The sequence below is a fragment of the Thunnus albacares genome, chromosome 5, assembly GCF_914725855.1.
Source record: "Thunnus albacares chromosome 5, fThuAlb1.1, whole genome shotgun sequence".
NCBI classification, from domain to species: domain Eukaryota; kingdom Metazoa; phylum Chordata; class Actinopteri; order Scombriformes; family Scombridae; genus Thunnus; species Thunnus albacares.
The window spans coordinates 28660706-28687117 of NC_058110.1; the positions used below are offsets into that span (position 1 = coordinate 28660706).

At 39.3% G+C, this 26412-nt stretch overlaps 1 protein-coding gene across 1 annotated transcript; it reads right to left on the minus strand.

The window, feature by feature from the left end:
* Nucleotides 1-1430: 1430 nt before the first annotated feature.
* Nucleotides 1431-26168, minus strand: syt6a (synaptotagmin VIa). Its single transcript, XM_044351476.1, has 7 exons — nucleotides 26105-26168; nucleotides 21140-21530; nucleotides 19400-19961; nucleotides 9247-9367; nucleotides 8012-8183; nucleotides 5805-5955; nucleotides 1431-4833 (listed from the first exon to the last, which is right to left on the minus strand). The coding sequence occupies exons 1-7, from the start codon at nucleotides 26166-26168 to the stop codon at nucleotides 4762-4764; spliced, it is 1533 nt and encodes a 510-aa protein (XP_044207411.1). The 3' UTR covers nucleotides 1431-4761.
* Between the last annotated feature and the right edge of the window lie 244 nt (nucleotides 26169-26412).

A 26412-nucleotide genomic window follows, 5' to 3' on the forward strand; every position in this document is an offset into this window, starting at 1 on the left:
TGAGAGAATGAGAGTCAAACTGTCATGTTTGTGGAGAGGCGTCGGTGCGATGATGGATTACGTCAAGCATGAACAATGATGCGCTGACTCATTCTCGCTCTAACAAGTGCCAATTAGAGAAATGCCACCGCTCTGTAGACGCTGACCTGTCCGCCCATCGGCTGCCCCCGCGCTGTCGTCTCTGCCTCGCAGACACACAAGAGATACCACACAAGGTAAACTAACCCGTGAAGCTAATGTTTAAAACAGATCCTGCGGGGGGGGTTCTGCTGAATGCATCTGCTCTTTTTCAATGACATTTTCACAACCTCTGTGATATATGGTGTATTCATTGTACAGTAGTCTGCAACTGAGGAAACTGAGGACAGTTTGTGCTGTTGTATCACATGTCCAGAGTCTGTTAGTGTCCTCTGCTTGCTGAATGAGACACCAGCAGTCCAGACTGGTCTAGCCCAGAGCCAAGAACATTGTTAGACATCAGACTAAAGCTGCTGTGGGCAGCTGTTCAGATAATGCAAAACTGGATGCAATTCAAAAAACGGTCCTCATATCGAAAAGAAATTATCTGCACATCCCTATTAACTATAATCTGTGTGTGTGTTTCCTGGCATTGTTCCTGCCTTATGTCACATTGACTCTGTAGCTTTAACATTTCCCAGCCTGAATGTACTGATTGTATCTGTGCTTGCCAATTACAGCAAAACAAAACTACTACTACTGGAGGGTAAGCCTGAAACTAGAAGAAAATAATGTCCATAGAGACCAAATGATTATGTTTTATTCTCACCACAAAGATATGGGATCATGTTTTTAATTAACAGCAATAGACGGGGTTTCCGTTTAGACACAGAAGACATTTTGACTTGTCCCAGCAGGAAACGCTCAGGTGGAACTGATAGTATTAACAATTCAAAGAAGCCATACTGGTGAACCATCATGCAGTATACCAGCATCATACATTTGGAAAAGCTAAATGGGATTCAGCCATCATTAATGTTATTAATTACACCTGTGCTTTTCCTAGTTTGACATGTCAGAGTGTCTGCTGTGAAAAAGGTCTGTTAAGGATGCTTGTATAGCCGAGGGGAAGAAAACTCATTGTCACAATGTCTTGAAAGCATCTGTATGGACTTTTTCAGCATTTGAAAATAAACCAACCTTGCTGGAAACCAGTAAAATGACTGTTAAGAGGTAAATTTGTACATGGCACTAATCCTCGCATTTTTTTGTACCACACACTGTTTGACATCTGTCAGTTCAAGCTTGCTAACATGACACTAGAGCTGCAATAATTAGTCGATTAATCACTTAGTCAATTGACAAAAGGTTAACCGGCAACTATTTTAATAATCACATAATTATTTTAGTAATTTTTTGGGGAAAAATGCCAAATTAATTTGCTGGTTTCAGCCTTTGAAATGTGATTTAATGGTATTCTTTGTCATACATGATAGTAAACTGAATATATTTGGGTTTCGAACTGTCACTTGGACAAAATAAGACATCTGAAGGCATCACTTTGAGCTGTGGGAAATTATCGCAGGATCGCCACGTTTGAACATCACGTTTCTACTCTTTTCTGACATTATATAGAGAAAACAATGAATCGATTAATCAGTAAAATAACTGTTAGTTGCAGCCCTACAGTACATGAAGTTAGCCCTTGCAGGTAGTGAGAAATGACAGTTTGTACCCGAGCTCTTTTTCGCCTCTCGTATATTAGCATACTGTAGATTCGGGTCACAGAGTTAACACAGTAAACATTTCATTTCATTTAAAAACACAGTATTCCCAAAGACTCTTCTAACCATCTGGATGAAAAAATATTCTGTAAACTGTGCGATAAAACAGATTTTTAACACGTTTTCCAACTTTCCTATCTGGTCGCCAGGGTCATCTTTGTTTATTTCATTGGGAAAGAGGTTAAAAATCTTCTTTATCATACAGCAGAGTGAATATTTATTCATCCAGATGGTTAAAACAGTCTTTGGAGATTCTGGGAATACGGTCAGAACAACAACCTCCAGTTAATTATCTTTTAGATAAACCCATGGTCACCTCTGTGACCTCAATATATGCTAATCACTACTGAGTCTACTGTATGTGTATCTCAAACCATCAACGGGCTGCTGGGGTTAAAAGTACAGAAGCTCCCCTCTTACGTTAGCATTAAAAAATGTATCAACATCTATTAAATTCCTGCTGTTTGCCTGGTGCACAAGTTAAGAGCATATAAGCCCCCTGATTGTGGATATTATATTGGCAACATCAGCATGAACGAAAATCCTGTTGTATACCATCAAAATATACCAGATGCTAAATATAACTATAAACAAAAACTATGTCAATGCAAGATTTAATTTTTAATTTAAAGGATTATTTATCAGCCACAAAGGATCATGAAAAAGAGACTCTACACACCTGATATTTTCTCCGTGACAAATTATAAGCGTGACAGTGTGACGCAATTTCAAACAAAACGTTTGCAATATTCATTAAACAGCCACAGACTGTGTAGGTGTTTCACCTTAAAACAAGACTTTCTTCCTCAACAGTTTCTGTTTAAAACCATCCACTACATCATTAAAGTCCAGACCAGACTGCTGGGTGCTAGTATCTAACTAAGCACTCTGAGCTGAAAGTAAGGTTTAGAACATTTTGAGCATCATGTTTGTGATTTGTGCAGTTTACGGTACAAATACGACTTTTCACGCTCATCTCTCCATCAGCTCTCATTGTTTTCTACCCCTCGTATACGTGTGCATCTCTTGCGATGATGTAGTGCACAAATCCGTCTATTACAGCAAAACAAAACGACTACTAGTGGAATGTAAACCTGAAATTGTGAGAAAATCATGTTTATAACCAAATTATTATGTTTAATTCTAACCACAACGCTATATGGAGCCTCCATTAGGCAATATTTTTAATTAAAAGCTATTGACACATTGCTTTTTTTCCACCCGAACAATTAAAGACAAGTAATCCAAGTTTAAACTGGAATTTTGTGCATCTTTTATCTCACTAAAATTTAGGTTATTATAAAGAGAGGAAATAACAAACAGGTACCCAAAGGATTCATAGTGAAGCAAAGAAAACTGACACAGCAGTGCTGCAGTCTTTTTCTAAACACACATCAAATATCCTCAAAAATAATCTATTTACCACATGTTGCAGATCAAACATCTGGATGGCAAATTCAAACACACGTTTTCCCCGCGGACAGAGCCGACAGTATGATGAGTGACAGAATAAACATTGAGAAAGTCGCATGTTTCTAAGATCAAAAGAGGAATATGTGTTCACCTTATTCAGGTTTTTCTCAATCACCACCAACAAGGCTACATATATTCAAAATGTCAGTAATTTTTTTTTTTTATCTATACCTATCATATCTTTTCTGGTTTTCTGTTTTTAGAAAACATAACATACATACAGTAACCGGCAGACGTCTGTACATGAAACTATACACATCCACTAAAGCCTGTTCAGAAAAAGAACAAGAGGAGACAAAAGCGGTGCCGAGTGTTCGTCTGAAGGAAAACATGAGTGTTTGTGTGTGTGCGTTCTCACTCGGAAGAAAGGGCGCCATCGCTCAAAAGCAAACAACAAACAGAGACGGAGGTAAGGGTGTTTGAAGTGTGCTCGAAATTTCCCTGTTTACAGAAACCTCTTGACAAAAAGCTTTTTTTTTTCAGTTTTCCTTTAAGGCTAGTTTTTTTTTTTTTTTTTTAAGTTTTTGTTGTGTTTAATAGTATAAGCTAGTTGTGCCTTTTGTTAGGTAATTTAACTTTCTACTTCTTGTATTGAAAATTGACAAAGATTGAAAAAAAAAAAAAAGTTAATTGTTTTAGTATTGAAATCAGAAATAACACCGCAGCCTATTTGCTTTCATTTGAATAGAAATCATCCAGTTGTTTCCGCTTCAATATATATAAAACTTCTCATTTTGGCTGCTTGTGAAGCCAGATTGGGAATATTTCACTTTCATCCTCTCCTCAGTAAGCTGGAGGTCACATAATTGCTTATGTTGTTGATGAAACTAGAAGTACAGTACACTCAGCTGGAGGTTTGAAATTCATTTCACTTTTTGTTATTCACAAACAATAATGCCTGATGGAGCCGTTTTACATCTAATAGTTCCAAAATGCTACAGTTCGGTATCATTTTTATGCTAATACAGCACAATTATATGTGAGAGATGGAGAGTTTTAAAATTGCTTCAGATCTCATTTAAGATCGTCTCTTTTTTTTCTACCCCCAGCCGTGTCCTCAGCTTCCCTCTGTGAAACCTTGTGCTGCTTTCACGGAGTGAGTTTTTCCATCAAAGGGTCTCTGCAGCGCAACGCTGAATCTTCAGTGCCTGGAAAGTCTCCTGCGAGGACATCGAGATCCGGTCGCCTCATCCTCTACAGCTCATTAATAAACATCTGCAGACTGGATGTCCAGCCAATCTCTTCTGAGGACAATGAGGGTAGCTCTGGGTCATCGTAAACACCCACATTTCTGCTTAAATCACCTTAAAACTTTACCCAAAAAGACTGCGCTTCACAGAACTAACTGGCTGACAGTGGTCCTAGATCAGTTCTTGGGACTAGAGTTGAGGAAGGGAGGGGACAGAGAGAGAGAGAAAGAGAGAGAGAGAGAGAGAGAGAGGGAAAGACAGTGGGGTTGTGTTTCTCCTCAGTCAGACAGACAGGAAGTGGATCAGCAGGAGGGAGGAAACCCCCTTCTGGGCTGCTGGGTCACAGGTGGTTCTGCTCAGGGACTCGCAGGGGGCCTGGGTGAGGGGCATGAGCCTTGGCTGTCAAAGCTGGCTGTCCTCGCCTTCCACTGCAGGACACACAGACACAAGGCAGTCATTCATAGAGCATATGCTGCCCTCTGGTATTGAAGTTTATTTAGGTCTGCGCTCAATAACAGAGACTATTTTTAAAAATAACTATAAAAAAACAAACAATAACTCAACATAAAGATTTCTGCAGTCAGAAACAGTATCTTTTACAGTATCTTGTACCCTGCCATGTTAATGCCAAGTACATTATTTATGCATTTTTTAAACTAAATGTGTTACATGTTTTCAATCAATCACTACAGCTGTTCTATAAAATCAACCCTTTAACTGAAACACAAAGTTTTATTTACATTTGTCCTCACAATTTGTTTTTTAAACATGTAAATTCCTCTAAAATCATGTTGACTTTCTCTCATTCAAACAACTGTTGGATACTTTCAAGTAATAATTGATTTTTTAGCTCAATATAACATGATTTGACCCCTTTTAAAGTCGACCAAATCTCAAAAAAACAGTGAATTTGTTGGTTCCTGATAAGTAATTTTGTAGATTTTAATTGTTACAGCTCCTCTTTTGAAGTATTAAAATATGACTTGTATTAGTTTTATATGTATTTCCCCATATTTCCACACATTAAGTCATATATGGAACTATAAGAGAACAGTATATGGAGTAAGTTTTATACAATATTGCAATTGACTGTAATTTCAGACATATCAACATCATTTATCATGAGTTTAGTTTGTGAGTTTGTTACACGATTACCAGAAATCATTAAATTAGGTTTTCTAGTTTTAGTATTCTTTACAGCTGTCACTGTTGAAGTTAAAGGGTGGAGACGATTTCCACAAAAATTTCAAGTAGCATTATTTCATGAAAAGAGTAGCAGCCCCGGAGCAATATTCTTCCAGCAGACCGAGAATTACCAGCTAAGCTTTTGATTCCTCATCCGAAATGACAAACGCGTCCAGAATAATCCTTTAAAAAATGTCTTCAGTCCCAAACTTACCTCTTTCTCAGACTTCTTGGACTCCAGCAGGGGGTGCCAGTGTGCAATGGGCTTACGCGGATAAGCCAGCATCTCGTTCCAGTGGTCCCTGCCAAGTCCCTCGGCGTTGCATCCGAGCCGCATCACACCAATGATCTCATTATGACCTACCCTGTGGACACACACACATACACACCGTATAAATACATCTGACTTAACCTGACGCGACATCTCATACATCAATTTGGTTTTTTTTGTAATTGCAAGAGTGGCATCGTGAAATCAAAGGAGACACAAATCTGAATCTGAATGTCCTGCCAATTGATACAGAGATTCTGCAGCTGCTTGTCTCTGTGACATTAGAATTGACTCATCTCAGGAAGGACATCAAAGCAGATCTTTGCTCCATTAGCATGGTCTGAAGTGCAAATGATTCCCGAGATTATTAGCTCAAGCTGATCATAAGAGCAGGGCTGTGAAGGAAACACAAGGGGCAAGGTTTCTAATCCTGGGAGTGTCTGCTCCTTTTATACTGCACGGTACAAAAAACAAAAAAACTACATGTTCTGACCTTTAACACGCATGTTCTCATTCTGTCAGCTGTCTGCACTGCATCCACTTTTCCCCTTTCTTGTTAAAGCTTCACACACAGGTGAACACAAGGTAGTGCTCTACTTTTTTCCAGTGGTGAAGAAGAAGAAGGATTGTGAGCTTTCTCCCAAAGATCCCCTCCAGGACACATAAAACTCTTTTGCTTGGTTCAATTTTCTTGTTTTAAATCCTTCAACGACACATCATCTACTACATCATCTTTTCCCTCATTAAATAAAAGTTCATTACATCACACTTGTGTAAGTTGTTGACTTGACCACGATTGCCTCCAAACTAGCTGTGACGTCACACATGATGCTCGTAAGTGAGCACAGAGAAACATCCAACCTTCAGCAGATGAATGTGAAAATATCCAAGTCAAGGATCAAAAAGGAGAACACGTTTTTAAGGACTTCAAGTAAAATCAGCGATACCAAATTGTAATAATACTCAATGTCAAGTGAAAGTCTTGCATTCAAAATTCTATTTAATAATTTAAGTATTAAGAAAGTTCTCATCATGCAGAGAAACTGTGTTGATCTATTATTAAATATGACATTAACGCTGATGCATCAATGTGTGTTTTACTGTAACTGCTCGAGGTAGAGTTAGTTTGGACTACTTCCCGACCTGAGGGTCAGGCCCCTGCAAAAGGTCACAAGATAAATATGTGGGGTTGTGAGATGATTAAAGGATGAGGCTGGCAATTTTCTATATTCTCCCTATTTGTCAGCAAATCTCATGTGCAGAGACAAACCAGCAATGAACTCATGCTACTAACAAATAGTAGTGTGTGCATTCAAAGCCTGATACATCTCTGTGCTGTAGACCGTGCCATTGTTGTCCAAAAACTATTAAAAACACACCAGTGAGCCACACTGTTGCACTGGGTGACATGTTCCTTTGCCATGAAAAGTTTGGGTATCTTACTTTGTTTAGAAATCCTCCAAAGACTAATAACATCGATCATGTTTTCAGTCTCTGGAGAGTAGTTCTGTGTAAAGCAGAGGCTTTGTTAGTTTGTTGTGCTACATATCACAACCTCTTGACTTTGTGCTAAAGTTCAACGCTTTACAATGCAGTACAAACATGACATTTGTTACCAGCCACATCCTTAATGAGTGGAGGAGAAAAAACTTCTGCAACACATATTTGTATTCATATTGAAACTTGTTTTTTTGTCAAATATTGAATAATTCTTCAAATTAAACCATGAGAAGCGTCTCTTCGGTGGAAGTGTAAACGACTCATAGAAATCTAAACCAACTAGACAAAAAGATCAGGAATAATTGGTTTAATCATTAAAAATGTGTTGTAATTTGTAAGCTTGTCATATTTTATATTTTTAATGTAAAATCTTCATCTGCAAAGTAACAACTTATTATAGCTGTCAGATAAATATAAAGCAGTTAAAAGCAAAATTTTCCCTTTAGTAGAAGTATAAAGTTGCATCAAATGGAAAAACACAAGTACAGTTACCTCAAATTTTTACTTAAGCACAGTATTTGAGTAAATGTACTTTCAACCACTGCTCTTTTCTAAACTACTATAACTTAACTGACTCTAATTTATTCAAATCTATTTTCATTAACATTTTATTTACTGTCCTAAGATTCTGAATTAGATGCTTTACGTACAAGTCGTAGTCCATGACCGAGATGTGCAGGCTGACGTGGTCCATACTGTCTGGCGGGATGTCAAAGATGATGGCCTCATTGTAGGTCGGATTCAGAGTGTTCTTCTTTATGCTCGTCTTCTTCTTTTTCAAACGTCTCCCGTCACATATGAGCGACACTTTGACGTAAGGATCTAATTGGTAAGAAGAAAAGAGGAAGAACAAGGTCAGGAAAAAAAGTGACTTTCTAATTAAACATCATGATGTTTTGGACGCCCCCCAAGTTATCCGTCTCGTTTTGGCTACCGGCAGAGTGATAATTAGCATGAAAATTGGGCTTCTGAGATGATTAAAAAACAGCTTTTATGGTCAAAAAATCTACAAAGATGCCTATGAACAGAGAGGCTTTTCATCACCCAGTGTGTGTTTTCTTTTCCTTTTTCTTTTTTTGGTTCCTACTTAAGCATGGCAGCAACCCTGGAGGACTTGGCATCGCTAACGTGCATAAAAGTGGATGAGTCAACGCCTTGTGTAAACAAAGAGGATGGGAGGCCATGGATAGCTTAAGTAGCGTGACTGAGAAAGCTTCCCGATGAATGCTGATTTCAATCTTGATCCGTCAGCGGCAAATCGCCTCGTATGATCCATTATGCCAGGTTTTAGTCAGATGTAAGCTGCCCAAAAACTATAAACAACAAACAAGAGCGCTTTCCTCTGCAACATAATGTGCTTGAAGGCACAATTTTTGATGGCTACGGTTTACGATGCACAGATTGAAATAATGGCAGACAGCTAAACCCCTGAAAACTCAGGGGATTGAAATTGTGACTCACATTAAAATTTGTGAAATGTCATTAAACATCGGGAGGAAAAAATGTCACATTAACTCCAAATTACAGCTGAACTCTGGCATTTCATGCACAATAAATGTCAAATTTTACAAGTGGTATCAGTATTGTAGAGAAACATGGAATAGAAAAGTGGAACAACAGTCTATTAAAATAAACAGACAGCCTGCAACTATTTGCTGACAATGTCTTAATATTGCAAGTGTTGAATATTAATAACTGCTGAAATAAACAGAACCCAGCAGTGCAGAGGGCTCTCCACTGTTTGCTCATTTTACCTGACATGCTTACAATTGGATATTCAAAGGGGGATCGTTAATTTTGAGTCGGTGCAGCTGGAAGTGAATCACACAAACGTATGCGCACAAACAGCCGCATAACACGAACACACACACACACACACACAGACCTGAGTATCCAGTGATGTCCATGGCCTTGAGGTTCCTGCATTTAATGACAGTAAGTGTGAGTCTCCCTGCGGTTGGCAGGTAGCAAAGTGAGAACATGATCTCCCCAAGGTCAACGCTTTCCTGTAAGAACACACACACACAAAAAAAAAAATCTCCTGAGTTTCACATTAATATTCAGGTCTGATCCCCTGATCCAGAGTGATGTATAGTTAGTATAGAGAGGCGTTTTCTCAAGGGGGGTGTTTCTGAGATCAATTTTATTTTTTTGTTTATAGTCTGGTGTTTGTAATTCAGTGAAGCAAACTGATGAAGAATATACTTTATCTCATGGACCGTTGGTTTATCTGTTGACCTTCTCCGCCCCTATGTATTTATTGTCCTGTTGTTGGCACAAGTAATAAAGTCAGATTCTCACAGCTGAGAATAGTAGACTAGCTAATTAGAGCACAGATCAAAGAGAAAAGTGTATTTAAGGAATAATATGATGCAGAATGACGCAACTTTTCATTTGCATTTTTGGCTCAAAAATAAAAGAAGTGAAGTATTATTTAATGACTGAGCTGTTTTTTTGAAAGACAAACATAATATTTGTTGTGAAGCACAAAGCAGGTTAAACGATGAGTTAGAGAATAAGGATACAGATCATAGGTCACACTTTTGAAAGGACGAGTTGGACATTTTGGTAAATACGCTTCTTCGCTTTCTTGCTGACAGATGAGAAGATCAATACTACTGTCATGTCTGTGTATTAACTCTGGAGGTAGAGCAAGGTGTCAATTAACTTATCTTAGCATAAAGACTGGAAATAGTTAGCCTGGGTCTGTCCAATGGAAACTAAATATACCATATAACACTTCAAAAGCTTGGTTTCCATCCAAATTTAGCACAATTTTAACCGAATTTCCAGAAAATCTGCAAAAGAAAATTCAAATCAATGCGCGTTTCCATCCACTGCAATCATGTGAATGTTTGGAGTCCGATTGTCAAGATAAACAGCTGGAGGCGTTAATTTTCCAGTTGGGTGCTGTTTAACTGTTACAGAAGAAGGAGGTGCAACAGGATGATGTGATTAAAAGAGCAGCAGTCAAAGCTCAAATGGTAAAACTGTGTTTAAGGATTGTTGCTCCTTTTCCAAGAAGAAACATTATGATTTACGCTGAGATTAGTATATTCAGGTATTTCTATCCCTTCATTCTAGATGCTTTCAAAAACATACCCAACGTCATTTATTATGATGTTATAAAAGCTGTAAGAAATCTATTGATCAGAAATTTTCATATTGAAATTAGTGTTTTTAAATGTTTCACTGAGAAACATTTTAAAAGAGATATTTCTTTCTCAGTGAGAATATCAATGTGTGCTGATCTTTTCTTAATGCATCTGTGGACGAGAAAAAAGAAATGCTAAGTTAAAGGTGAGGTGCTGACATCTCACCACCGAGAGTATATATATGCAACGCAGTATCACACCAAAGCGTGTAATACACCTGCGGGTCCACGGTGTCAGTGTCACGTTTTGCTTCTTCTAAGGCGTGAAAAGTACACACATGATGTACATGAGGAGCGTTTTCTGATCAGGCGCCTCTATCGTCAGCAGGACAACATAATTTGTCAGTACTTTCCAAAATCGTTACGCATCACTGTTAGAAAATAATGATGTTGTATGGTGTGACAATACTGTGGTTCAGGTCTGGTTAGGTTTAGGTACATAAAACACTTGGTTAGGTTTAAGGAAAGATCATGTTTTGGGTTAAAATGATCACTTGAATCGTGGTGTGGGTTAAGGGTTAAGGGTTAGGGTTAAAGTTAATACGTCCTTAAAGTTAGGCAACCTTCATCGTCATGGCAACAGTAAACAACACAACAACTGTAGTTACGTACATGGCCCTCTTGGTTGGAAACAGGAAGCAAACAGCGCTCTCTTGCAGATAAGTCCACTTTTTGCCATCTAACTATCTAGCCATCCACCCTAGGAGAGGCGAAAGGTGACACTGACACGGTGGACCAGCGGGTTTATTACACACTTTGGCGTAATACTGGGCTGATTTACTCTATATGTTTACTATTTGAGTAAGAAAAAGAAACAGAACAATTAAGCTCCACTTCTTAGGATTATCCAGCCGTCAGTATCACTTTGGAGCAATTTGGTTTAATTCTGAAATAATGACTGACCTCCTGCTCAACACACTCCCCAAACAGTGAATTTCATTACTGTCATTAAAGCTTTCATTACATTTAACCATGAATTCAGATTATGTTTTCAGATGATCATTATCACTCTGGACAGTAAATTAAAACAAAACAAAGACAATATCAAATTTACAGCTCAGTATTTCCACAAGATGGAAAGAAAACCAATTACCCGCACAATCAGCGAGAAAATGAGGTTTAGAAAAATATTTGTTTTAGAGGCTCGCACCATCAAGATTCCTCGTGTAAGAATCCTAAATTACAAAAACTTCCCGAGCACAGTCTGTCCACACACTACAAATATTAGCTTTCACTTGTGTAGAGACAGTCACGGTGGAGTCCCTACAGAGCTAATAGTCTCAAGTCGAATGAAAGTCCTGTTATCTGTCCCATGTGAGTGCTCAGCTCTATCCTATAAACAGTATTAAGGTTGCACAGACCCCTAATCACTCCGAATGAGCTCGGTGAGAACCCCACTGATTGGCAAATCCCAACACGTCTGTCTCAGTGCTGCAGTCTTGACGTCTCTGTACACATGCAGCTGCGATTTGGTTTTTTCTCTCTCTCCGCCGCGGAAGTGAGAGATTTTGTTTGAAGGGTGTGAAGGTTCAGCCATAATGTGAGAGTCATGTAGAATCAGAGTAATGTGAGAGCACAGCAGAAATGTCAAGTGTTGTAGAAGCGTGAAGTGACGCTGTGATTGTCCTTGTTGAAACACTGGCTGTTTTGGTGCCGCTCAGTATCATCCGTGCTGCATTAATCTTTTTTTTTTAGGCTCCACAGACAGCGATGGCGGTCGGTCTGATGATCAGTTTGTCAGTCGTTCCACCACTTTGATTGAACTATTAGATGGATTAGCATGAAATTTTCTACAGACGTTCATGTTCCCCAGAGGATGAATCCCACTGACTTTGGTGATGATCTCACTTTCCATCTAGCACCACCAGCAGGTCAAAGTTTTAACTTATCTGGTGAAATATCTCATTATTTACCAGATGTATTGGGACAACATTTTATACAGACACGCACGGTTCCTAATTATTTTGGTGATCCCCTGACTTTCCCTCTAACACCACCATGAAATTAACATTTGTGGTTCTGAGTGAAATGTCTCAAAAACTATTGGATGACCTGCCATAAAATTTGGTGCAGACATTCATGTTCCCCTCAGGGTGAATTGTAATCAAGTCAAGTTATATTATATTATATAATAAAAGTAAGGCTGCAACTAAGGATTATTTGGTCTATAATATGTGAGAAAAAATGGTGAAAAATGTCAATCACTGTCTCCTGAAGTCCAAGGTAACGTTTTCAAATGTCTTCTTCTGTCCTGACCAACAGTCCACAACCCAAAAATATTCAGTTTGCTGTCATAGACGACTAATGAAACCAGAAAACGTTCACATTTAAAGGTGCAGTGTGTAGGATTTAATGGCATCTAGCGTTGAGGTGTGCATGTAGGAGAATCTACGATGGTCATGAAACTTCCGAAAAACTTGAAAGGCCCTCTCTATAACTAGTGTTTGGTTTGTCTGTTCTAGGCTACTGTAGAAACATGGAGGTGCAACATGGAAGAGGACCTGCTCCCTATGTAGATATAAAGGGCTCATTCTAAGGTAATTAAAACACAACAATTCTTAGTTTCAGGTGATTATACACTAATTAAAACATAGTTATAAATGTTATATTCCATTTCTGCCAAGTCTGTTCCACTAGATGCCACTAAATTCTACAAACTGCACCTTTAAGAAGCTGGAATCAGATATTTTTTGCATTTTTTCTTAAAAAAAGACTCAAAATGATTGATTGATTATCAAAATGGTTGGTGATTAATTTAATTAATTTAAGCTGGCAAATAATCAATTAACTGACTAATCGTTGCAGCTCTAATTATAAGTATATTAGCTTGGTAATGTTAGCATTTAGCTCACAGCACCACCAGCAGCCTCATGGAGCTAGCTGTTAGCATTGTTTAAAAATCAACCACCAAGTTCGGTATTATTTACATTTTAGTCATTTGCTCCACATAGAGTGTTTATTGTTTTACGGATGCCTTACTACAAAGAATTATTACATCTTTAGTCATTTCCACACTTGACAAATAATCTTCTGCATTCTTGCCACTGATTAGTATTTAAAAACCTTCCTAAAATAGTTTGCTTAGATCAAACACGCATAAGAATTAGTTTGAAATCAATAAGGATACCCGTCTCCTGCAGACTCTTTATCTAAGTAAAGCTTGTAAGTTGGTGTTATTGATGAACATTTCTCCTTGATGTATGCACTGAGGAAATCTGCTGGCTCTTTTCCTTCACCCTTCCTCCTTCGGCTCAGTGCAGGCGTTTCCTCCTCCTCCTCCTCCTCCTCCTCATTAAGCTGCACAGTGTTTGTAAGCGTTGTCTTTATCTTAAACGACATACCAATTCATGTTTTTTGTGTTTCTACTGAAAGTCCCACCAGCTGTGCATTCTTTACTTTGCCAATCTTGAATTTAATGTGAGCAAGGGATTTTGTCATAAAATCATTTGGTGGTTCAATAAACTCGGTGTGCCAAGGAGAGGACCGCCTGCTTTTTCTGCCTTCTAAGCAATAACGTTGAGGTTATTGAACAACCCTTGAAGAAGCTCAAGTTCAACATCTGGGGGCGGGGGGGGAGCTGTCAGATAAAAAGGGCTCTGTGGAGGTGATAAAGTGATGAGGACTCTGAGGTGCCTAACATGGTGCCAGAGACAAAGAACATATAGTTCCTGAAATAATCCTCTGGACATTATCAGCAAGTAACAAAGCAAACAGAGTAAAAATAACTGCATGGGTAAGCTTTTAGCCAGAAACACCTTTTTTGTTTGAGGTGTTAAAACACCTCAGCAAGACTCTTGTATGTATTTATAAGTGGAAATAGTATTTTGTTTGTACAATACCAAACAATATATCTGATTTCTTAATAATGTATTTGCTGTGTGAAGCATTTCTACTCATTTCATCATGTTATTGGTTAAAAACAGGACTATAGGCATGAAGGATTTTGTTTTAGTTCAGCTAATACAGCCTGAACACCGTCAGAAAATTCAGAACAGGCTCTTAGAGGGCTTTAAGAGAACTTGTTGCATTCACAGATTTTCCTCTATTTTCTCTTGGATGTGAGCAAAATTCAGTAATGGTCCAGGTCTGTTGTACAAGCCATGAGCAGATGGTCTTGCCTTTCCTCATGGGATGATAAAGCACTTAGTTTGAAAGGACACGTCCACACTTTTTCAAGTATGTCTTAAAACAACAGTCAGGTGCCCAAACAAACATTGACATATGTTTTTCGTGCTGTAATCTTTCCTCCTGCTCTTACTGGCCATTAACAGATCCCCATCATGATGGACTTTCATTGTAAGTGACGGGTGACAAAATCTGCAGTCCTCGTTTAGTGCAAATATGTGGTCAAAAGTTTATCTGGAGCTGATATGAAACTTCAGCTGTCAAAATAAGTCAAATCAAGTCAATATCTTTTAAAGTTAAAGTCTTTTTGGTGCTATATTCTCTATTTTTGTTACTATACTTCCACTGCAGCTGAGCTAGAAAACACTGTCCGTCGAGACACAAAGAAGGAATTTTTTTTACTAAAAAGACAGTAACTGTGAAAGATATCCACTTTATTTGACCTCTGAAGCTTCATATTATCTTCAGATAGACCTTTAAATAAATTTTTGTGCAAAAGGAGGACTGTGGATTCTGTCCCCCATCACTTACATTGAAAACACATTTGAAGGGGATCTTCTAATGGTCAGTATGAACATTTGTTTATTGTTAAGTGTAACCTTAGTTACTGTACACATAACATTTTTGGGTTATTTCAATTACTTAAGTTTAACATGCTAATTTATAGAGCCTATTAAGTTTTACAATATTGGGTAAGTTATATATTTCTGTAGGAACAATTCCGCAATATTGTTTTGGACTTTTGCAGAATTAAAAGTTTAATATTTTATATAATTGTTTCATCATCCTTTACAGCACTTTAACTATTATTTTATGTATATATTTATATGTGTAACTATTTGAGTACCATGTCCCCTCGCCCAGGTGTAAATTTGGTTCCTACCTGCCGTTGTTTTATGGGGACAGCTGTGAGTGTAACAGTGACAGAGTAACATGTGCAGGGGTACATCTCAAGTCTCTTATTTGATCTTTCCTCACTCCTCGATCCTTGAACCGGAAGTTGTTCTGGTCCACAATCCAGAGGGCCATCTCAAAGCCCTCATTTCTGCTCTGAGGATCGAGGATCAAGGAGGGATCTCTGAAGGAGCCATGAGTGAGGACACACAAGAGCAGCCTTCCTTAAGTCTTTCACTGGCACAACATGCCACCTTATTGGATATCAGTTATCTGATACATCACAGCATCACTGCAGTTTCCAATTGTTTCTAATTTTCAGTTTTCAGTGTTCAAAACAGACCTTGGCCATATTCTGGGTCACTAAATAATGAATTCACAATCAGAATATCAATAAATACAGACGCCAATAATGAGTAAATAATATAAACAAATTCTGCCGGTCGAAATGGTTCATGTGCCTCTGAGCAGGACACAGTACGCAGTATAAATACAGAATGCAGGTTTTTATTCATGTGCAGGTGTTTGTTAAACAGGTAACAGATAGAAAACAGCTGCTCTGGCAGTGATAACTGTGCACCTTTATTGGTATTAGCACAGTGCACATGTGTGCAGACACAAAGTCCATCAGATGCCGCCAACAGCTGTTAAAAAGCTGACTGATCAGCTGTGATCAGAAACGGACGTCGCTTCACGTGACGCTTCAGAGGAAAAGACGTCTCATTTCTCAAAGACCATATTTCCTCGTTTCCTCTCTCCTTGCATCTTTTCCTTGCATCTCTCCATGCATCCTCAGTCGGAGCTACTAAGACGCAAGGAAAAGATGCGAGTGAGGGAAACATGGATGCAATTATGAGACTTGAGATGTACACCAGGTGTGTGTGTGTGTGTGTGTGTGTGTGTGTGTGTGTGTGTGTGTGTGTGTGTGTGTGTGTGTGTGTGTGTGTGTGCAGTGAACCCCAGGAGATAATGTCCTGCCATGTTGATGTTGATTACAGAAGCTGATTCCAAGATAAATTGTAGGCCCAGCGCAGACTGGAGGACGCTACCCAGCAAGACTTCAGGGTTACATAAGTGTGATGTATCATTTGCCTCCTCGACATCACAAACGTTTTCTTAAAGCAAGATGTTTTTGTTTTTTTTATCACCTTACTTCACGTCCAACCTTTCCTTCTTCACGTCTGTCTTTACACCACTCTGCAATGACACAGAGTTGAGCCAATCTGCCTAAATTGAGGTGGTAATCATGATTGAAGAGGAGATATTTACGTGAATATGTTCCAACATCGGGTACTTTATGTTTGGCAGGAAATCAATTTTATATTTGTTTGTCCTGGTTTCAATGATGAGAGAAACACAGTTACACAATAGGATAAATACAAGCAAAGTTACAACTCATAGTGCACTTAGTTTGTAAAAATTATAAAATAATGGCTACTAACTCTATTTTCTCCAGAGGATGCTTGTCTCATTTGTATCTCTGTCCATTCACTTTATTTATGTTCCTTTTGCTTTTCATGTCTAACTACGTCCATGTAACTCCTTGAGGGGTCATTGTGGACTAAAGAAAAGTCGAAGGGGTCTGTTTTAATCGCACATGCACAACTTGAACCAGCAGAAAGCAGGAGGGCTCCTGCTTTGTATGTGCAGCCATTCAAGTGCAAAAGTGCTGGATGAATGTGATTTATATCCGAGGGTGTGGTGATTATTAAATACATTCTCAGCCAGTCACATCACTGCCCTCATAGCTATGAAACAGCTGAACACACAACATCCCAAATCTGCAGCCAGAGGCAGATGTTGTGGAGTTTTTTTTTTAAGTTAATTGGCACGTTGATGATAGAAATAAGTAGTAAAAAACGTCGGTGAAACAGTTAATACGATCGCATCAATACATATTTCAGTTTTAAGTCTATTTTATTTCACATTGTCACGTTGTTTAGTAATTGATGTGGCAGCAGCATTTGCGCCATGATATGTTTAAAGGGGACATATCATGCTTTTTGTGATTTTCTGTCATTTTTATACTGATATAATGCCTGATGTCTATGTTAAACATGGTCAAAGGTCCAAAACGCAAAGTAAACATATGTAAAACTGCCGTCTTCAAGTCAAAAGCCAGGGCTTCAGCCTGCTCTGAACACTCCGTTTGCTAAGTTACCTCCTCTTCCTCCTCATGATGATGTCAGATTGGTCACACATACCCATATACAGCCTTAGCCTTTGTTGCTAAGGTTGTTGCTAAGGTTGTTGCTAAGGTTCTTCTCATGTTCTCCATGCAGATTTGGGCTTGAACATGTTCGGATGTATTTGTGAAGTTAATATTTCGAACAAAGAACAAAGTCTGCTGAGGTCAGAACAGAGAGGGCTCATCGGGAGGGGGGGCCTTAAAGAGACAGGAGCTAAAACAGCCTGTTTCAGACAGAGGCTGAACTGACAGGCTGCATAAAGAGCCAGTATAAGATAAATGAAGAGTTTTTTGAACTTTCAGTCATGCAAAGATATTCCAGGAAGAGTCCCAGAATAAAGATATAGACCTGGAAAAGAATAAAACATGAGACGCCACTTTTGTTAAAAAAATAAAGGCAAGGAGGCAATGATGCACAGTGTTCTGTATAAACAGACTATAACCGATCAGTCTGATGTGTGTGGAGGTGTGTGTTCTTATTTTGTAGTCTGGTGTCAGATTGCAAGTGATTTAATCAAAGTAAACACAGTGGAAAACTGTGTTTAATGGTGCTGCACCCGAGCGCGGCACCTCTCAAATCCAAGGCTGCAGATTTATCAACATATCTGTCCTGCTGCCTGCAGATGCTGCAGAGGCTTCATGAACTGAAGGAGAAGCTTTTCATGGAATATAAATCAGCTGTGGACAACAGACACTGTAAGAATTATTCATTCTAACTTTAGATAAATGCAGACTGCTGAAACATTAAACATTTTTTGATGCTGATGAAGAGTGTTTATTTGCATTTTAAGCATTATTCCGTTACTATATAATAAGAGCTGTTCTCTATAGAGCTTCTGCAGCCTGGAATATGCTCCCTACAGGCAAAAGACACATCAAACGTAGATTTCCTTTCAAAAAATCACAAAAAGAATCTGTTGAATACTATATAGATGTTACTTTTAGTTATTGCAATTTTGGAATCTTTTTGATTATTTTTTTATTTCCTTTTTGTTTCTGTCTTGAACATCTACTTTTTCTGAGTTATTTCACACTTATTTTCTGGTTCTTTGTTTTTGGCTTGATCGGCTTTTTCTTCTTTTATTGATCGATGTGGTTTTAAATCGCTGTTTGTTTCATTGCTGCTGTTGTTTTATCGACTCCATGAAGAGTAGCGACCACTTTGTAAAAGCTAATGGGGATCCAAATAAAGAATTAAATAAATAAAGCATAAAAAGTGTTTAGTTTGTTCTTGTTGATACAATAATCGAAGTGTAAAAGTGACTTTGTGCCAGAAAGATGTGGTTCTGAGAAGTCTATTCTCAATCCAAGACAAAATTTCTACCGAAAAAAACTGTCCTGCTTGTGCTGGTCACTGCACCGCCACAAAAATATCAACCACTGAGTCTGAAAGTACTGAAATCAGCCCTTTATAACATGTACCATGTGTATGTTTTAATTTGAGAATGTAAACTTACCCCAAGCTAACCCTCCACCCCAAATTCCCAGAAAAATAACTGAGGACATGACCTCAGTTTCCTCAATGGTTGAAAATGTAATGAATATATATGGATTGTAATGTAACCTTGAGCTTCCTGCTCAATGTGAGACATGGATCTTATAGGATAAAACTGTAATCCTCTCTACAATCAGTCATTCGATACTGAATCTAGTATAAGAAGCCATATAGATTCTTACACTGGTGGCATATTCGATGTCCCTCCATATGTTTGTCTCCCTGGAGAGGTCCGATGTCTCAAACAAGTTGTCCAGCACCACCTCCCCGATCATATCATGTCGTGAAAACCGGTCAAAGTCAAAGACGCTCATGTGGAGCTTCCTGACGGCCAGCTCGTCGTAAGGCACAGGAAACTGGAAGCTCTCACTGAATGTGGGGTTGAGCGTCTTCCGGTGGACACGTGTCTGGAACTTCTTGCGGTCGGGCAGCAGGTAGATCTTCACGTAAGGGTCGGATGTGCCGCATAAGTCCTTGGCAGGAAGGTCCACTGCCTTGAGGATGTTGACCAGCAGGGCCTCGTTTTCGTAGTCGTACTTGAGGGAGAAGTTAATCCTGCCACAGTTTTTGCTGCTGCCGTTCTTGGACGAATCCTCTGATTCCAGGGTCTTCTGTTGATAAAGCTCCGGCTGGATGCGGCCAATGCTGGTGGGCTTTTCCTCTTTGTCCACCATATAGTCATTTCCCAGGTCTAGACTGCCTACCTGCATCTGTCGGGGCAGGTGTCTCTTGAATGAATTGTGCCTGCAGGGACGGGAAGGACAGAAGGAAAGAAAGAAAGAGAGTGACAAGGAATAGCTGTGGTTTGTGGAAAAACCTGTAGTGAGGTTTTGAATTCAAGTGACACACCGAGCTGACCTCAAAGAACTAAAACTGACAACAGGAAACTGTCTGTGTCACCTCATGTCCTCTGTTAATGGTGCAATTGACAAAGACAGCAGCCAACGGCTACTTAATTTATTTCCTTTGTGAATAGAAATAACTAGTTAGAGGCCTTTATTCATAATAAAAAGAAATTTTTTAAAACAATTTCTCTAGAAAGCTTACTATTCTCACAGCACTGTGAATCTCTTTGAATAATCCCACTGTATGCTTGGAATACAAATGACCAATTACCAAGTTTTGCTTTATTTTTGCTCTTCACTAAAACCATCTTATCTTTTTTGTATGTGAAAACATTTAAAGCAGGTGAAATATAAGGAAAAAACTGCACTAAATTCATGAAATAACCAAAAAAAAGTCTGTCACCGACTGCCTCTGATGTCGATTCAACGTGTCCAGTTGGCCGAACATTAAACACCAGCTTTGCTGAATGGTCAGAAGCGGTGCCTGATGACTTGCTGTGTCGGGGTCTTAAATGGGAATTTCTGCTGCTTTGGTCAAGGACAAATAGATTTGCTTTTAAAGGATACCTGCATAATAAGCAGAATGGACTACTGATGTTCCCTTAATGACACGGTCAAAACATGAAGTTCTGCCTCAGCGAATGTTTTTTTCTCCACTATGTTTCATTATTTCTCATGAAAAACCCATCACATATAATTAGTTTTACCATAATGACCTGCACAGAGATGCCTCTGAGGCAGAGTAACACGATCTACAGTATTTCTTATAATTAACTTTGTAGATACCAAATTGCAGAGATAGAAAATTCCTACCATCATTAGTGATATATTAAAAGGTCCTATTTGCTGCCTACTCGCTGAAAACACATCATGTGTAGCAATGAGGCTCTTTCTGATATTTTCTGTATTTCATGTTGGATTATTGAAGCTTCTGCACCACAAGTCGTGTCTTAAATTCTGCATGTGTGCATGCATGCATACTTGTATGTATCCCTAAGCATATTTACATATGAATAACCACATCACACAGTCTCATGTATTAGCAGCTTTGCACATATGTGCTTGAGTCTGACTAACCGAGTGGAGGAAGCCGGCTCAGTGGTTTGCCTCTGCATGCGTTGCGTGCGGCGCAGGAAGTGCTCCCTCATGGAGAGCTGCACATCGGTGGGGATGTCAGGGGATGTATGGCTTATCTTCACCGCCGCCTCCAGGAAGCCCATCGAATCCATGGGGTCCTTCACCTTCTCTGTCGCCATGGTGACCGGTAGCTGCTGGGGGCTGGGCAGCAGGAGAGGCGGCTGGAGCGGGCGGTGCTCGGGGCCACGGGCTGGGTTGAGGGATGGACTCGGGAAATGGGCCTTGTTCCGCCAAGGCACCCAGCACAGCTTCCAGGAGATGAACGTAAGAAGGCCCAGCAGAGCCAGGCCACAGACCACAAACACACCGAGCAGGAGGCCAAAAGTAGCGTCTGGTGGCGAGCCGCAGGGACCAGAAACAGAGGATCACACAATATGGATAAACAGATGGTGATTACAAGGGTGAGAGAGGACAAGAGGACAGAGAAAGAGAGAGAGAGAGAGAGAGAGACAGTCTATTAGGTTGAGATTCTGGCAAGAACAGTCTGGTGCTCTATCAGTGGTTTTTATATAAGACTGAGGATGGCGAGCCAAGTATACTGGGAGATGTGCTTCATAAATATTAAAGTAACCTCCATTAGTCTTCACTTCAGCCAAGGGATAAGGAAAGCATATTAATGTAAACAGAATTCAAATGTGGGTACGGTACACACTCATGCACGTACACATACACGGATCATTTTTCTGTGACATTAGACTCACTTTAGAGGTAAAAGTAATTATAGCCTGACAAATGATTAAAAAGAAAACAATATAATCTGTTTGAATAGATGAAAACAAAGGCTCATGAGAATAGAAAGAAGGTGTCACAAGCCGTCCTCTGGGATTTTTTTACTATCAAACAGATAAAAGGAGCCGGGCACAGTCAAACTCATTAATTTTTCCAGTATTTTGAATGTGCTTCCTGGGGAACAAGCAGCATACAAAGACCTGGAGATGCACCCAGAATGCTGACAAGCACTCTGCAAGGATTCATAAGGACTGAGGCGGAAAAAAAAGCAAACAGAGAAAACATACTATATCTGTGACTTTGCCTTTGGGACTCTTGCAAGAGGCAGTCCTTTTCTTGATTTAAAGTAATTATATTTCACCACCTGATACTTGGAATGTTTTCCGCACTTTCCAGCTGGGATTCAGTTCAATTCTCTAAATTTTGCTGGAGTGTTCTTTTCCACAAGCTCTGATTACTCGGATTTATCTACAATAACTCACGCTGAGGAGCAGTGTGGTGGCCTCTCAGAGGATCTCTCACTCCAGTCTCCACAAAACATTTCAGAGATAGCAGGAAGCCGCTTCAAGGCACATTGAATTAGCTTTTTTTTTCTAACATCAACCTGGCTCCGACCTTTTTCTCACCGCAGCACTGAAAACCGAATGTGAGCATTAATGAGCCCTGAAACCTGCAGGGAAGGTTGTGTTTATACAGGGTTTTTGTTTTGACAGAAACATGTGATTCATTATTTAAATAGAAATTCAGATATCTTGTGGGATTGACTACGGCTTAGATCTAACTGATAATCAAACTTGAGACAGATTATTTAAATTAATCCGTTGTGTAATTCCTAACTATGAACTAAAGATACCCTCCAAGCGTTTTTCAAGACATACTATAAAACCACTGCTTTGAATAATAATTTGTGTCTGATATGGTTTTTCCACCAAAAAAAAAAATCAATTACTTTGTCAAAATCATTTTACGTTTTACATCTTCTCCTTTTTCCTTCATTGAAAAATCCAGAATCTATAAATATGTGAGTATTTTTCATTTCAAAAGATGAATTTTTAAATGTAAGATGTCTCCTACTTCTCTGAAAAGTCCATTTTCAGTGTAAGTGCACTGAAGGATTCAAGTTTCCACATATTTTCTTAAAACATACTTTTTTTATCAAAGCCTTTTCCTGATTTTACTCTTTAAAGTTAGTTTTTATTAATTCTCTTTTCTTCTATCTTACATCTTACTGGAATTGGTTATCTGTTTGTTTACAGTTTATCTGTTTTATCATGAAATCTAATGATTTTGTAATTGTTGCCTTGTGTGAAGCACTTTATCCAACCCGGTCTCACATCTGCGTACAAATAACACGACTTTACACTTTCAAATTGCGTGCAGGTGATCCACCAAATACACGCCTCATTTCTAACCTCTTCGTATGTCATTTAACGCTGTTGTTTAGGCACAAAAACACTTTTGATTAGGTTTAGGCACAAAATGCCGTTGTAATAAGCAAAACAAATTTTTCAGTGGACAGGGACTTTTTTATTTGGATGTAAATTACTTCTTGTTTTTTTTTTTTTAGTTTGTAAATTAAGAATTTTTTCAAACTAAAAAACATGGCTGATCAAGCAGCTTCGTCAAACCGTCCAACTCCTTTCACTCCAGCAGAAAATGTTTTCCTTTCAGACAAATCTATCAGTTTCTGGGACAGAAGAGTGTGAAGATACAATAAACTTCCAGTAACATAAAATCAATCAACTCAGTTCACACCTGTACAATATCAAAGCAGTTCTGCCAACTCATCAGTCAGGCTCATGATATGAGTGATGTCCTCACTGATGTATAATCTCTTCTTCTCATTGCTCGCTCCACAACAAACATACAGACAGACACTGTACAGATTAAACCCGACTTTAACCCTTAATTGGTCTTTGTCTTAATTTGAGGAGTGTTAAAGTCTCCCCTTTGGGCCACATAGATCTCAGGTTTTCATCTGCTGCTATTTTTCATATTTTCAGTGGAGAATTAAGTCACATGCTTCATGTATGTCATGATTTAATCACTAAATCTGTTTCTATTATACTTTTACACATTTTGCTTTTACCAGTAAACCAACTTTTCCACCTCAGTCAAGCATAACAACTTTTTTGCTCATATTTGGATATTTGTTTGAAATGTCTGAGTTTCCACTGTTAGACTGAAAATGACCTTTAATTTCAGAGTAACTCACATACATGAATAGTTATTATATAACATAGAATAATAATAGGTATTATACAACAAACTACTGCTTCTATGTCTAAATTATCTTTAGTTGACCAAAAGGCTATTAAAAGACAAAACATTTTCCATCTTATTTTGCACAAATTATGAGCTTTCATGTTCAAAAATCAGACTGAATTGAGTGTCCACTGAGGCAAATTTATAGCTTAGTGAAGCTGTGGACAGGATTTCAAGTCTGGAAGGATTTACGCCTGAGAAGGATTTCTCAGCTGTCCACGGCCCTGGCCTCTCTATGTCATCTGAAATTTCACACAGCTCTCCACAAGGCATCGTCTTGACTGGACTGTCGCTCGCAGAGTCTTCATCCGCCGTCACGGCAAATTGAAGCAGACGCTGCATCGAGCACTGAAATACTCCGGCGAATGCTCGTGATGACAATCTTTCTCCACAAAACGCATTGACAGGTCAGAAATTCGGTTTCGAGTATGTAAGTGTATGTAGCTTGTTTTACTTTTTTTCCACTGCGACACCACCCTTCAGAGTGAATCATCCACTTATACCATTAAATGGACTGCAAATGTAAATGGACTGCATTTATATAGAGCCTCTCTAATCTTCCGACCACTCAAAGAGCTTTACAATACATGCCAACATTCACCCATTCACACACACATTCATACACTGATGGCAGAGGCTGCCATTAGAAGGAGTTTTTAATGCTTCTAATAATTTTAAAGGTATAAAAACGGACTGAGGTTAAAGTGATGAAGGATGGAGATGGATATGTGCTGACTAGCGAGGAGAGTGTGTTGAGAAGGTGGAAGGAGTGCTCTGAAGGGCTGATGGATGAAGAAAATGAGAGAGAGAGAAGGTCGGATGGTGTGGGGATAATGAATCAGGAAGTGCAGCAGATTAGGATTAGCAGGGAGGAAGTGAGGGCAGCTACGAAGAGGATGAAGAGCGAAAAGGCGGGTTGGTCCGGTTGACGCACCTGTGGAGGCATGGAGATGTTTATGAGAGATGGCAGCGGAGTTCTTAACTAGATTGTTTAACACAATCTTGGAAAGTGAGAGGATGCCTGAGTTTCTAATGATTCATTCACACACACACTCTCTCACACTAATGGAATAGCCTTCAGGAGCAATTTGGGGTTCAGTATCTCGCCCAAGGTCACTTCCACATGTGGACCGAAGGAGTCCTGGAGTTTTCTGATTAGTGAACAACCCCGCTCTACCTCTGAGCCACAGCTGCCCCAAAAAGACTAAAAGATGCTGCTCAACAACAGTAATGAGAGTGTGTGAGCAGACTGGCAGCCAAGAGGAGTTGGACTGTTTCTTAATGACCTTTTGTTCACATCACATCTGGGAAATTACACTGCCGCACCGCTGACTGTCATTTTTTAAACTTTTGCACTTGACATGACAGATACTTTAACTGATAAAGATATAAAAAGAAATAGAAACCATTTTTTTTTTCTCGACTGGTGAACTACATTTTGATGGTTTCTATGATAAGAACAGCGGCTGCTGGGTCTGAATAATGCACCTGTCACCGGTGTAGTTCAGTGTGAAAAGGTTAATGAGAGAACCACAGCGCTGCAATGCCTGCACGCTCTTGTCAGATGATGTAAGTAACTTTTACCATGATGACTGCAAAGATAGAAGTATTGAATCTGAAATGCTACTAATTTCTCAATCTCTCTATTACCTTCTAGTGTTGAGAGGATGAGACATGCTGTATGCAGAGAGCTAATGATGCAGCAGCACAGTGAGACACAGAGACAGAGAGCCGGGGCGTGAATAGAAGAGAAATAGAGAGTGATAGGAAAGCCATTGTTCTTCCCCTCAAGATGGATGGGTAATGGAGCAGAGCTGTGTGAACATATTCTCTCCAGACACAACCTCTCCTGACAGCATGAGACCAGCCTGACCTCAGGGTTTAGCACACTATTAATGATCGCACCCATACCATGGGAGCAGTGGACTATCACTATCCTGCCGTCAATCAAGAGGGTCTTTTCGGGTCCTTTCATGCTGAAAACACCTCTCACAATCAGTACTTCAGAGGCCGAATCAATCTCACTGTAAAACTCCTTCAGGCTGGGTGTTAGGCCAGGGGGCAAAGGGCAAGAAAGTAAGTGGAGGGCGGGTATTTAATTTTCAAAAAATGAAACGGTGTTGACCTCTGAGCTGGGTGACTTGCGTGAATGCACTGACAGCTCCGTTGCTCTAAAAACATTGTGGCATGCTTACCCTTTTCACACAAGCTGGATCACA

What these genes read in the sequence shown, in the direction of transcription:
- syt6a (XM_044351476.1), bottom strand. Translation starts at nt 26,168, where the DNA reads ATGAAAGGACCCGAAAAGACCCTCTTGATTGACGGCAGGATAGTGATA. An exon ending in GATAGTCCACTGCTCCCATG is followed by an intron (nt 21,531 to 26,104) that starts GTATGGGTGCGA and finishes GCTCGCCACCAG; the next exon opens with ACGCTACTTTTGGCCTCCTG. An exon ending in ACATCGAATATGCCACCAGT is followed by an intron (nt 9,368 to 19,399) that starts GTAAGAATCTAT and finishes GTGTTCTTACAG; the next exon opens with GAAAGCGTTGACCTTGGGGA.